Consider the following 14,492-nt stretch of genomic DNA (forward strand, 5'->3'; position numbering starts at 1 on the left):
AATTTTACATTAACTGCTGTGAATCACAATTATCACCATAATGGTTCTCTACACTTCAAAAATAAGCATAGATTGCACTGAGATTTTTCCTATGATTTAGCTCTAATTTATTAATTTTTGTTCCACACCATTACAAAAGGTCTAGAAAAATTACTGTTCCACATGCCAGTATATTTGGTTTGTATTTAGCGTAACAGCTCTCTGCTGATGCATGCACACATGAGAAAGACCCCAATTTCATCCTAGCACATCTGACCTCAATCTCTCTGTGCCTTCTTTTATTTTGAGTTAGCTGATTATATGTGAGTTCTTTGTTTCAATATGACCAGTAAAGTCCCACATCCTGCATATTTTCCTCTCAGCTTGCCACAAAAGCCATAAGCAGCTTGATTATCTGACTTATTACATTCACACAAGTACAATCCTAGTAAAAGTGAATCAGGGATAAAAATAGTCCCAGAAATAATTTCCTGGGATTTCCTGGGTTCGGTTAGTATTAAGAAAGAGCTCATAACAGTAAGAAAATTAGTACTAGGGGAGATCACCAGATGGATGCTTTATTTTTCCAGTAACTAAATATAAGCATGTCACAAGCTTTGCCATGAAAGCCACAAAAATAGACCAACTCTTAAAAACAAACAAACAAGGTACTTTAGTTACTTTCCAAGTCTTTAACTTCTTTGTGTTTACTGAATTAGTTAATGTCATGAAGGACTATGACAGATACGTCACATATCTTGCTTTACAAAAAATACTCTAAACCACAAATCTAGTCACATTGAGCTGTGAGTACATTGTTTTACTGACTTACAGTTTATAATCTGCTAGAGTTCCTCTCAAATTATAGTACAGAAGGAACAGATTACTGCACAGCTTGATGAAGGTCCTTGCTTACAATGTAAATAGTTCTACTTGATCCTGCAGCAAATGTCTGCCTTTCTTGGAAAAGGAGTAATTAATGACCTGAGGAATGAAAAGTCATCTTTTTTTTAAATTCAGATACACAGCACACATTCACAGTACCTAAAGAAATGCACACACGTCTGAGTTTATATGTTTGTTATTTTAATGATTTTATACAATTTTCAGTTAATTACTGAAATCAGTATCTTTTAGTTGCTTCTCCACTTCCCCATGAAGACACACAACAGGAGAACAATTTCATTAACCAGTTGACATCCTTATTTACAAGGAATGAGTAACAGCACAGAAACATCACAGGAAAGTATAAGAAATTCAGTTGTAAGAACAGCTTCTTTTATCAGCACTCCATCAGGTAGATCAAATTATTCTATTTATCTCCAAGCTCAATTATGCCCATTAATGAATAGACTGTTAAAAGTGTACAGTGTAATGTCTATGAAAATTACTCCAGGCCATCATTTCTGAAATATCAGCCAGTCTCGGTGACATAAATAAATCACAGAATCTCAAGGGCTGGAAGGGAGTCAAATGATCATCTAGTCCAACCCCCCTGCCACAGTAGGGCCACCTAGAGTAGGTCACAAAGGGATTTGTCAAGGTGGGTTTTGAATGTCTCCAGAGAGGAAGACTCCATAACTCATCTGGGCAGCCTGTTCCAGTGCTCCATCACCCTCAAGGAAGAAATTCCTCCTTGTATTTCTTTGGAACCTTTTGTGTTCCAGCTTATACCCATTGCCCCTTGTCCTATTATTGGACGTCACTGAGAAAAGCCTGGTTCCATCCTCCTGACACCCACCCTTTACATATTTGTAAACATTAAAGTCACCCCTCAGTCTCTTCCGAGCTGAAGAGCCCCAGCTCCCTCAACTTTTCATCATAAGGGAGATGCTCCGCTCCCTTACTCATCTTTTTGGCCCTGTTCTGAACTCTCTCCAGTAGTCCTCTGTCCTTCTTGCACTGAGGGGCCCAGAACTGGACACAATATTCCAGCTGTAGTCTCACAAGGGCAGAGTAGAGGAGGAGGAGAACCTCTCTCGACCTACTGCCCACAGTCCTTCTAATACATCCCAGGATGCCATTGGCCTTCTTGGCCATGAGGGCACATTGCTGGCTCATGCTCATCCTGCTGCCCACCAGGACCCCTAGGTCCCTTTCCCCTACACTACTCTCTAACAGCTCATTCTCCAACCAGTACTGGTACAAGGGGTTATTCTTTCCCAGATGCAAGACTCTACACTTGCCCTTGTTGAATTTCATTACATTTCTCTCTGCCAAACTCTCCAGCCTAACCAGGTCTCATCACATGGCAGCACAGCCTTCTGGTGTGTCAGATGTTTCAAGTTTCCATGAAAGATTGCATTTCTAGTTTAAAGACAAAATGCATTTTTCCCCTTACTGTGAACCACGGAGTCTTCCTCCATCCTTAAAACCAACAGTTTTTTTATTCCTTCTTCCTTCCAGGACTATGACAGTACCACAATACAAACCCAGCTTTATATTCTTACTTAACTAGAAGTTAAAAGCTTTTGATCAATTTTTACTACAATTCAAGTTGGCAAATGAATCTTCAAAATGATGACCGTTTTAAACCACCTTGATCCAGAACAGACAGAAAGAAGGAAAAATTGCAACGCTAAGAATATTCTAGACAGACACACTTTAAGCATATACTTTCTGACATCAAGAACAGAGTATGAATGTTACTCTCCAAAATGGACAAAATACTTTTATTTTACTATTGTGGTGTCGAGTCTTCATTCATTCAAAAAAAAAAAAAGCTCAAGTCAAAAGTCACTCATCAAGAGGAGATTTGGGCACACTCATATCTCTTTACAATTTCATTGCCAGACCTTTTTTCTGTCAGTGAATATTTCTAAATGTGGAAGTGCATACCTGATAGTTAAACTTGAGTGGTTCTAAAATCATACTAATTTTGTTCAAACTAAGTTAAGCATATCAGAAAAATGAAGTGATTGCTTCAATACACATTTAGCAAAGCAAGCCTACTGTAAAGTTTCAAACATACACAGTGATGCTTTTTTCTGGTAGCTCTAAAATTTCTATTGTTTTACTACACTGTTTGAACGAGCTCAGAGTACATGTAACTAGAGGTACTAATTAATGCAGAGACAGCTACAATGATGTCCACTTTCTACATTATATTTTGTCTCTTTCCCTGAATTTGATCAGTATTCTCCCACAGCTTAGTAGCTCTAAAACTAACATAATCATAAATCAGATGGAAACTGAAATGGAAGGTGAAGCTACAAGTAAAAATTCTGTTATTGCCCTCAGAGAGCTGAAAAACAGTTTTTTGGTTTTTTTTTCTCTTTTTTTTATAGCTTTGAATCTCAGAAGGAGTCTACAAAATCTTAGTCCATGTAATTGTGGTGGCTCAGCTAACACTAAGTTAATGCTGTTTTTAACTGGCCACAAAAACCCCACATAATGTACTAAAACAACAAAAAAAAGAAATTCACATACAGATCCTCAAGTTTCCTTGAAAAAATACATTTCTGGAGGCATGAAAATCTGTCTTGGAATTACTACAGCAAAGAAATTTTCATAGATCTATTGAACCATCTGGCATTCATACATTACTGAACCAAACACTGAGATCATCTCCTGTCATGGTTTTGGCTGGGATAGAGTTAATTTTCTCCCCAAGTAGCTGGTACAGGGCTGGTTTTGGGATTTTGTATGAGAACAGTGTTGATAACACACTTATGTTTTAGTTGTTGCTGCATAGTCTTTATACCAAGTCAAAGATTTTTTAGCTTCTCATGTCCTGCCAGCAAGAAGGTCGAGAGGCACAAGAAACTGGGAAGGGAAACACCCCGGACAGAATCACAGAATAGTAGGGGTTGGAAAGGGCCTCTAAAGATCATCTAGTCCAACCCCCCTGCTCAAGCAGGTCCACATACCTCAAGTCACTAAGGAAATGCATCCTGGTAGGACAGCTGACTCAATGTCAAGACAGCTGACTCTAAAGCAGTCAAAGGGCTATTCCATATCATAGGATGTCATGCCTTATATACAAACTGGAGGGAGTTGTCTGGGAGGGGCAGATGGCTGCTTGAAGACTGACTGGGCATCAGTCAAGAGGTGCCAAGCAATTGGGTTTTATTTCCCTCTCTTGTTATCTTCCTTTTCATTACTATTATTATTAGATACTTATATTTTATTTCAATTATTGAAGTGTTCTAATCTCAACTCAGAAGTTATACTTTTTTTTCCTGATTCTCCAATTGGGAGAGATAAGTGTGAGTGAGTAGCTGTGTGGGGCTTAGTTGCTGGCTGGGTTTAAATCACGACATTTCTGAAATTATAAAGAATTGGGCCAAACCTGACTCCTGCAGAACCATAACCCTGAAGAGCAGCAACTCTGAGAGAGGCACTTAGTTAATATAAACTAAAAAGTGTGATATTGTTTTGATTGTTTTAACACAGAATAGCAATATGCAATAATGTAAAAATAAATACAGGAATAAAATAAATAATAAAAAGGTGGAGACCAGAGTTTGTCAAAATTCATTATGGTTTTGAGAAGCCCAAATCTTATTGATCTCAATGAGCCCACATCTCAGAATTTGCTATTTGCAGCACTACTTAAAATTTGTGAGGAAAGGGAAAATGACTTACGGCAAAGAGCTCATCAATCTGCTTCGCAATCAAAAGAAAGATCAAGAAAAATAAAAAAGATCAAAAGGTGATTCAATTACAGGAAAAGTGTCTCAATGGGAACAAGAGGGGAACAAAAAACCCCCTCTGAGTAAGAAAGGGCTCCTTAATGTAGTGAAGGAAGCCACAACAAACATAGAATCATAGAATGACAGTAGTTGGAAGGGACTTTTAGAGATCATCTAGTCCAATCCCCCTGCAGAAGCAGGGTCACCTAGATCAGATCACATAGGAACATGTCCAGGCAGTTCTTGAAGACCTCCAAGGAAGGAGACTCCACAACCCCTCTGGGCAGCCTGTGCCACTGCTCCCTCACCTGAACAGTGAAATAGTTTTTTCTTATATTTAAGTGGAACTTTTTGTGTTCCAGCTTCATCCCATTACCCCTTGTCCTGTTGCTAGATACTATAGAAAAAAGGGATGCCCCAACTTCCTGATACCCAAAATTTAGATATTTGTAAATGTTAATAAGATCTCCCTTCTCATGGTCTAGAAGTTGCAAAACCATATCGGAAGGCATCAAGTTTTAATAATGAGTTTACAAATAACTCAAATCATCATTGAAGGAAGGGAGCTTTATTAAGCTTCTTAAAAATGGTGACAAATTTATCATCTGTCTCTGTGTCTTCAAAAGTAGACTGAATGTAGCACCTCTACTAGGGTGCAAGAATACTAATATATGTCTAAGGGACACTAACAACTTATTAGTTAATTTTAAAAATTAAAAGTTCCCATTAAAAAAAAATAGTTATAATTGTTTGTTTGTTCAGGGTTCTTTTTAGGTTTTACTGTAATCAGGTTTGGGTTGATGTATTCATGCACAACAGTCTTAAGAGTTCAATGAGAGCTCAGAAGCAGCCACACATTTTCCCCAAGATAAAAGTAAATTAAAAATGTACATTTAGTTCAAGTACTTGTGGAAGGCAGAAAGCCAGTGTTTCTGAAAGAAATCTAAAAAAAATCCTCGTCAAATACTTAGGCTTTACAGGCACATGTTCTTATGAGTTTCTTAAGCAAATCATGAGACAGCTTAAAAGATGCAAAGAGCATCATTACTTTCTCCAAATTACAACTTACACTGTTATAAAAAGAACAGCTTCTGTGTTTCCAATAAGCATTTTATCTTACGGTACTGTAGCCACAGACTCATTCTCTCGCTCTAACATTCCTGAAATGGAACACATTGCTGAGCGGAAGCAGAATGTAACCCTAAGCAAGCTGTCAAGGCCAGAGAACTTAAGTCCATGATGATTTCTGATAATTGTGACTGAATAGTGAAATAAAAGTGTCTGTAAGAAATTTTTATTTTTGTATTTTCAACCCCATTCCTGCCTCAAGTTTGTTTCCTGATTGCTTCAGCATCTCAGCAATTCTAAATTACTCTTTTCCAAACATTTCTGATTAGTTGAGCTGAAGAAAAATTGAAAAAGTATCTGACTTCTGATCTTGAACAAGTTGCCTTTTAATGACTCAGTTCTCACCAACATTCTTTAACCCAGCTCCTGCTTTTATGAACAGATCGCTACTCCTGCTGCTACCAGCTCAGTTGGGAAAACACATAATTCTAATGTTTTCAGTGTTGTATTCAGCAAATTAAGATAGATAGGTGAGTCAAGTAACCATTTATTTACATTTCTGGTTATTTGCTGCTCCATGGCAGAGCCCCAAGGAGGTATAATCAGAAATTATAACACTAATGAAAAAACTAATACCTAGGATTAGATATTCCGGTGTAACAAATTATGAACCTAATGTCTCTAAAAAACCCCACCAAACCAAATCTCCCAAAGAACCCCAAAACTAGTACTTGGGCACCACAAAAAATCATGGTTACATATTACAGATGCAGTACAAAACTCTGCAGAAACCTTTTATCCAGCAAAGCTAGATCATGGGTATCAAACTTGGAAGGACTACTCAGGCTTTTTACTAGATTGTACAACACAAAGGAGACAAGGAGAAAAATGAAGCTGCAAATCTCTAATCCTAGTAGGGGAGAAGGTATAAACGTTCATCCTCAGAAACAAATCTAATTTCTTTATCTGAACAGTCTCCAGGAAAATCAGTACTACTGTTGAAACAATGTACTTCACTGAATCACAATAACTTGTATCAGGTATTTGTTTGTTTGGTTTTTTTTTTCCAGAACTGTAAAAGGTCTCTACATATTATTATTTTTTAAAGTAAAACTTGTAGTATTTCCATATTTCTGCAAACATTTTGAAGCATTACCAAACCTTATTTTCCATTAAACGCATTACCTTAAGTATTACTCAGTTACATGAAAACAAATCTACTTGCATCCTGAGTTCAAGTATCACATTATCAGTTCAGAAAAACATGTTTTTCATTTAAGGTTCTTCTTGCACTTGAAACACGTTATATTATATTACCTATGCAGATAATTCAGGTCCACACAAAATAATTAAAAATGTTTCATCCACAAATCTATCTCTTTTTGTATCTCATGGCAAAAATTAACTTTCCAATCTTTCTACAGCTACTGTACCTGTTGGAAAACCCAGAGCCTCAGAACACAATGCCAATCTCCCCATTCCCCACTCAAAAGCAAGTCCTTACTGCTGGTGACCCAGACAAGCTTGTTGCTCAACATCAAAAACTACACCTGCACCACCAGTTTCAGGAACTCTTCTATTATTCATCAAAAAACTTTTCTTTTTAACCTGGAGAACTCAAAAGAGCCCCCGCTTTTTCTTTTTTTTTTTTTTAAGATCCCCATAGAACATCCATTGCACCATCCTAATCCTGCAATAAGGATTGTCTAACGTGACCTATAGCTACTAGGCAGCTCTGTTCAAATCATCTGGACTATAAACAGGCAGGAAGAGATTACTGACAGAAGGTATGGCCTGAAGGCTCCTTCTATGCCATCACCCAGCATTAATAACACCATTTGTAATGGATGTAAAAGACATTGCAACTCTTTCCAAGCCTCCTATCAACGTGCAAGTAAGCTACTGTATTGAGACACTCAGGGGACCTGACTCCAACCTTGATTTTTCCTTGTGATTAGAACAAAGGTTTGGTCTGCTCTGCTGCACACTGAGCTGTGTTGGAGGAGGGATCTGCACTGCAAAGGCCTTGAGAAGCAGTGGGGGAAGCTGGGATAATGCTCTCCATCTGGAATTTTGATGACCTACTCCTCTAGGTGGTCCTACTGTGGCAGAGGGGTTGGACTAGATGATCTTTCCATGTCCCTTCCAACCCTTAAGACCCAGTGATTCTGTCATTCTTTAGCCTTTAGAAACATACAGTACATCTGTGGCTTCAGATAACATTTGAACTGTTGCCTATAGAAATACAGTCTGTAGTAGAGAGCAAAATATATCATGCCAAGCTTGTAAAGTAAAAAACAAAATTACCATGAGACAATATTTCTTGCAGAAAGTATCATTTACACAAGATTCTACTGCCTCTTACAGTTCTCTAAGATGTGTAGCTTGTGTACTGCTAGAAATCATTATGGATCCTCAGTAGTAAACTGTTTGAATCTGCATTTTGATTTAAAAAAATTCTGAAAGCTGGCAGATTTTTTTCATTGTCACTTGCACCTGAATAGAAGAATGTTCCCTTTATGTTCCTTACTGCTTTTGAAACCTCTTCTTAGTTGGTCAGGATTTTTTAAAGACTCACTTTAAAGTTTAGTTTTGATGTCCAATTTTTCTTCCTTTTTGGATGACTGCTACTGAGTACAAATGACTAGAGTCATCATTCATAGGTCCTACAAAGTACTAGCAAATCTTATTTTTTGGGAAGTTTCTGATGTGCCTAAGTCACATCAACAGATGAGACTTCTGGTGGAAGAAAACACTGTAGCAGCTAAATAACATAATCAATTTTATTATATATAAATATAATATATATAGTATATATTATATATAATATACATTTTTTTCTTGAGTTATATTGTGAGTACTACAGAGTAAGATTCACCTGTCAGAGCTGCAACTGCTTTAAACATGGTAGAACAATTAACAAGTAGTATCTTTGTAGCATAATGCAAAGTTACCTCAACTCAATACAAAAACTTGAAGGAGTACAACTGCAACAGAAATCTGCGTTTACACCAGCATAACCAGATATGACCTGTGGAAGAACTTTTTAATTAAAACAGGAGTTACAGTATCTTGCATAAGGACCTCAAAACACGTTTGTTATATCAGCTTCCTTTTTCACTTCAATTAGGTGGTAATGCAGAGCAGTTTTATTACTTTCAGTGCATTTTTCAAGTTCACTGAATAAAACTAACTTGTTGTTCAGAAGAATAACATCATTGTTGGAATGTAAAGCCAGAAAATAAGACTCACATTTATGAAATATTTTCAAGAGAGCATAAAAGACCTGAATCTCATTTTAACAGACAGACAGGAAAGAAAAATACATACAGCCAGACCTAAAAATAGAATCATTACCGTTGGACAAGACATTTAAGATGACTGAGTCCACCCACTAACCTCACACTGCTAGGCTCATCACTAAACTAAACCATCTAGCAGCACCTCATCTAGTTAGATGTTTTCCAAAGAAGTTCTAGGACTTCTTGGACTCCATTAATAAAATATATGTAAGCCTAGCACTTACCCACAGACGCATAGTTACTTGGAAGTTCAGGATAAAGTTTGTTAGTATTCTTCTTAGCTGAAAAAGAATAAAGTAGCAAGTTATATGACATATTAATATATATAGTTATATTTCATATACTGCTTTTCTAATACACATTAAATAGTATACACTATTTCTATAGTAAATCTGCTACAAAACAAACCAACAAACCCTTTACTCCATCACTCATGGCACTATTCCAACAGTATTTGCCCAACGAAGGACAAATAGAAAAGTATTTCTAGAGAGACAGCTATCACTATACTAATTGCATAACACTCATTAGTTTTATTTTTTTCTTTATATAAAATTAGAGCAATAATCATTATCAATATGTTTTTAACCTGGTGGTGTTGGTCTGACAGTGGGTTTAGGTGGCTCTGGTCTTGATGACGGTCTAGCAGGTGGGCCATTTACCTAAAATGTACAAATTTTTATAAAAAGGTTGCGTCACATGGAAATAGAATCTAGAGGTATGTCAAGTTATACTGAAAAAATCCCAACCTCACTCTCTCTCCACTGAAATCATATGAACTCAGGAAACACACTAAAGAACTCATAAAGCTCTTTACAGTAATTCACCATGAGTTTAACAAAGATGAAAGTAAATGTCTATCAGTACCATCAACATCTACAAGAAAACATCTTTTACAGTCAGTATTACATTGTAAATGTGACTATATTGAATGGAAAGCAGAAAATGTAGAAAAATGAAGAGCATCCCCATAAAACCTGGTATGCTCATTATTTGCAGATTAACTTAACTAGGAATAGTTGAAGAAACGTTTCTAATCATCATCTCAGATTTTATTTTGGCTATTATAAAAAAAACAGGACATACTTTGTTATGCTGGAGGACGCAAAGCAAAACCAGCAACATTCTTGTCCAGAAAAGTCCAACAGGGAAATCCTTGAATAACTGTATTACTCACATGCAGTATCTCCAGAAGTGTTATGCCTTTAAACTTCCAATGAAGAAGTTAGGAATGCCACATGAACATCAACATTACCACTGACTAGGAACAGTTCAACAACAGAAAAAGCCCATGTGAAAAAGAAGTGCACAAACCCTTCTTTGTTCCCTTACAGCTTTTCCTGGATTATTTCTTTGTTCTTCATTTTCATAGACTTCAGTGAATGATGCTAGAATTTCATAAAGATCATCTGCTTGAGCAGGAAAAGGCACATCACCAAGCAAGATGGCACTAGCACGAATATCCTGCCCATAAAACCTGATACAGGAGAAAACATATGAGGTATTTGATCATAAGTACATTTCAATGTCTAGATAAATTCATCTTGTGCAAACATTGTCCCTATCTCCCCAACTCTACTGGCTTCACCCTATGCTGGAGCAAGGAAAGATTGAGGAGAAAGGGGAGTAAGAGTCAATGCGTGATGAACTGGGGACAGCTCTCATTCCCTGTCCCCCTGGGTAGCTTGGGAGAAGGAGGTAGAAAAGCGGGGAGTGAAGTTGAGTCAAGGTTGATGGGAGGCAAAGGTGGTTTTTTTTTAGATTTGTTCTTATTATCCTATTCTCTTATTACTGACAATAGATTAAATTAATTTCCCCATGTCAATTTTATTTGTTTTGCTTGAGACAGTAATTGGTAAGTGATCTCCCTTCTGTTATCTCAATCCATGAGAGTGATATATTCCTTCTCATTTCATGCTGTTGAGGAGGAGGAGGAGTGACAGAATAGCTTGGTTGGCATTTGGTGGCTAATCAAGGTCAACAAGTCATAAGTATATAATCTCTAGCTATTCAACATCATCTCAATATCTGTTGTCTAAATTGAAGAAACCCTGCCCGTCAAGAAACTCTAAACTCAGCATAGTATGTCCTTACAATAAACCCTAGTTCCAAATTCCATGTCTCCTAGTTCATTTTGCCACTACAGCTTCACGGAATCTTCTAGTTTTGAAAACAACTTACTTGCGATTTGTTTCTTTTCTTTCAATTAAACAAGTTCCTTCCAGTGATACACCTGCAAACAATCCTCGAGACTTGCAGTAAGTATAGACAGCAGCAGAGCTTCTAAGGGCAACATCCCCTTCTAAGTTTCTAGAAGGAAAAACGTTTTGGTTGACATTCGTCAACATAAACAGCAACTGTTTCTTGAATAAAATCCTACCAAAAGTCAGCAAGTTTCCCTTTGATCTGTTCTTACAAATTCTACTGAATATATTCAAGTGGGTCAGACTTGAAATCCATTTTTGGTTTGTATTTCAGACAGGACCATGAAAAAGTAAATAACTATTTTGATAAGGTTTCCTCTGAAGCACAGAGCAATGTTGCTTTATATGAATAATTCATGTTAGATCTCCTCCTGCATTCAGAAGTTTGAAAAATGATTAATCCATGTTTTAACCATGTTTTAAAATTATTTGATTATTTTTACAGTAACTTAGAACTCAATTCAAGATATCCAAATCTTCCTTGATCTTATGGTGCCCAAAACAGCACAAAATAATTCAAATAAGAATTTGAATAAGAATTATCAGACCTCAACAGAATTGGAAGAATTCAACTTTTGTCCTACACAGAATCCCATATATTAGGTTTAAAAATACTTCAGGCAGTCCAAGCTACTGCTCAAAATGCATTCAACATCAAATTAAGATCAGGTTGCTCGAGCTTTGTCTAGCTGATTCTTGAAGACCTCTAATGATATAATTTCACAGAAACTCTGAGCAACCTGTGTCAGTGCAATATTGTATTCATGTTGATTTTTTTTCCCCATATGCAGTCAGAATCCTCTTTTTTTCAACTTATGACTACTATCTCTCACTCTCTTGACATGGTCCTTAGTGAAAAATTGGGGAGTGTCTTCTTGGTGATCCTCTGTTGGGAATGCAGCATCTTAGAAGACATCAAAGTCTTCTCTCATCAGGTTAAATAAGCTGAGCTCCTCCAGATCCATCATTCATGTGCTCCATGTCTCTGGCTGTTTTGGTAGTAGCAGTGTTTGCTGCACACACTCAAGTTTATAGACACCTTTCTTGCACTGTAAGGCCAAAATTGGACACACTATTCTAGGCACAGCCTACAAAGCACCAAGTAAAGGGGAACAATCATTTCCCCTATGTACTGGTTACAGCTCTGTTGATGCAGTCCCTCACATCAACACTGGGATCTTTCTCCATCAAATCTTTCAAGTATATCAACACTGGTACTTTCTCAATTGAGCAGCTACCCAGCCTGGCAGGCTCTGCCTACATAAAATGCAGAGGTTTCATCCAATTGAGGGTGCAGAATTTAGCATTTGTCATTGTTGAACTTCATGAGGTTTCCTGCTTGATCTTTCCTCTACACTCTCTAGGTCCATTGCTTTGAATAGTGGCCCTACTCTAAACTGTATTGGCTGTGCTCCCCAATTTGGTGTCATCCACAAACCTGAAGATGTTATTTTGCATCTGCTCTTCTGAGTCACTGAGAGAAATATCAAGCAGGAGTGGTCCCAGACGAGTCTCCTGAGGAATCCACAGAAACCTGGCTTCTAAGTACAACACTAAACATTTACCACCATTCCTCAAACCCAATGATCTGGTTTTTCACCTATTTGCCAGTCTGCCTTGCCCTGACACCTAGGCCACAATGTCTGGACACAGAGATGTTGCTGGACAGCATACTGAACGCTTTTGCAAGGCAGATGACATACACTACCCTCCTCTGATCCAAAGATAACTCATCTGTGGAATAGCTATCATCCTATCCTATTTTTGTCAGAAAAGATGAAAAAAAAGATAGAAAAACTTCATTATAAAAAAAAAGCATAAACGTGCACGTCTCATGAGCAGAGTCTGAGCCAATTGGGCTTGGTTTGCCTAGAGAAGACTTAGGGTGAACTTAACAGCAGCATTCAAGTGTCTGTAAAGAAGCCATCTGTGATGGGTTTGTGTGGAGTTGCTTTTTGCTTGGTGAGAGGGGGAGGGAGCTGCAGTGCTGGTCCCAATAAGTTCTTGAAATATCTCCCAGTTCTCAGTGGGACCCACCTCCTGCCTGGCTGGGCCAATCTAGTGCCTCTGCCATCACTATTTAAGAAGGGAAATCTGTAGTGCGGGAGAGGTGGAAAAATGGGATAAGATGGAAGTGACCACCTGAATCCCATAGTCAGCAAGGGAGGATGGGAGGTGGGGTGCTGGACCGGAGACTTCTCTACATCCTGTTACAGGAACATAAGGGAGTGACTGAATATAGTGAGGATCCCATACCAGGGGTATGATTGTGCCCAGATGGGCAGGAGACTGTGTGAGGAGGTGGTCATGGTGTAGGCCATGCTGAAGAGCCTGTGGGCTGCAGAGACCCACACAAGAGGCAGAGAGGAGCTGCAGCCCTGAGGATGAACACGTCAGAGCAGCCTGTGCAGGGCTGCCTGGCCTGGGACCAGTGAGGAGTCTGTTGGCCTTGAGGAGAGACAAACGGTAGAAACCATCAGGAAAGGACTGACTGACATCCCCATTGCCTGGCACCCTGTGCTGTTCAGGGCTGGGAGGAGGTAAAGATACCAGGATCAGGTGACTAAGCCTGGGAAGAGAGGAGGGGTAGGGAGAAGGTGGTCTTAAAAGGCTGCTTGTGCTCTTCATCATCATCCCACTCCGTTGTTTTCTGGTTTTGGTTGGTGGTAGATTAAATTAAGTTTAATTTTCTTCTCCAAGTTGAGTAGCCTTGTCTGTTTTGCCTGGCACTGTAAGTGGTGAGTGAGTCCTCTCTATCCTTAGTAAGTTTCAAAGGCCCTCAGTTACTTTTCTGGTCCCTGTGCTGTCAGGAGAAGTGAGCAAGCAGCTGCCTGTGGTTCTTTGTTCCCAGATGGGCCAAAACCATGACACCATCAAGAACACAAAGCCAGGTTGTTCAGAGCAGTGTATGGTGTAAGGATAAAAAGCTATGGACATAAATTGAAACAATAAATGTTTTGACTCAGTGGAAGGTAAAACTTTTTGCCATAAGATAGCAAGAGTAGAACAGATTGCGCAGAGAGCCTAAGTCGTCTTTGGAGGCTTTCAAGACCCAACTGGAATAAAAGTCCTGAGCAACCAGATCTGAAGCCATTATAGACCTTGCTTTAAGCAGGGAGTTGGCCTGAAGATCTTGCAAGGTCAGAGAATCATAGAATGGTAAGGGTTGGAAGGGACCTTTAGAAATAATCTAGTTTAACCTCCCTGATGAAGCAGGTCCCTTCCAAGTTGTTCAGTGATTATATCACCTCATCCTTCACAGCAAGCAGGCTTAACCACTTAATGTTTATACACAGCTTTAAAAA

General features: G+C 38.4%; 1 protein-coding gene across 2 annotated transcripts in view; it reads right to left on the reverse strand.

Moving 5' to 3' along the window:
* The window catches only part of SH3YL1 (SH3 and SYLF domain containing 1), a 43,903-nt gene that overhangs the window by 12,211 nt on the left and 17,200 nt on the right, over positions 1 to 14,492 (reverse strand). Inside the window, exons 6-9 of one of the 2 annotated variants that reach the window (XM_061989993.1) lie at positions 11,165 to 11,293; positions 10,316 to 10,460; positions 9,573 to 9,645; positions 9,208 to 9,264 (exon numbers count right to left, since the gene is read on the reverse strand). In XM_061989993.1, the coding sequence (XP_061845977.1) occupies positions 9,208 to 9,264; positions 9,573 to 9,645; positions 10,316 to 10,460; positions 11,165 to 11,293 (404 nt within the window). Of the gene's footprint in view, positions 1 to 9,207; positions 9,265 to 9,572; positions 9,646 to 10,297; positions 10,461 to 11,164; positions 11,294 to 14,492 lie in introns of both variants that reach the window. The other variant, XM_061989992.1, reaches the window with a different exon arrangement.

Source organism: Colius striatus, chromosome 2 (genome assembly GCF_028858725.1).
Source record: "Colius striatus isolate bColStr4 chromosome 2, bColStr4.1.hap1, whole genome shotgun sequence".
Taxonomy (NCBI): Eukaryota; Metazoa; Chordata; class Aves; order Coliiformes; family Coliidae; genus Colius; species Colius striatus.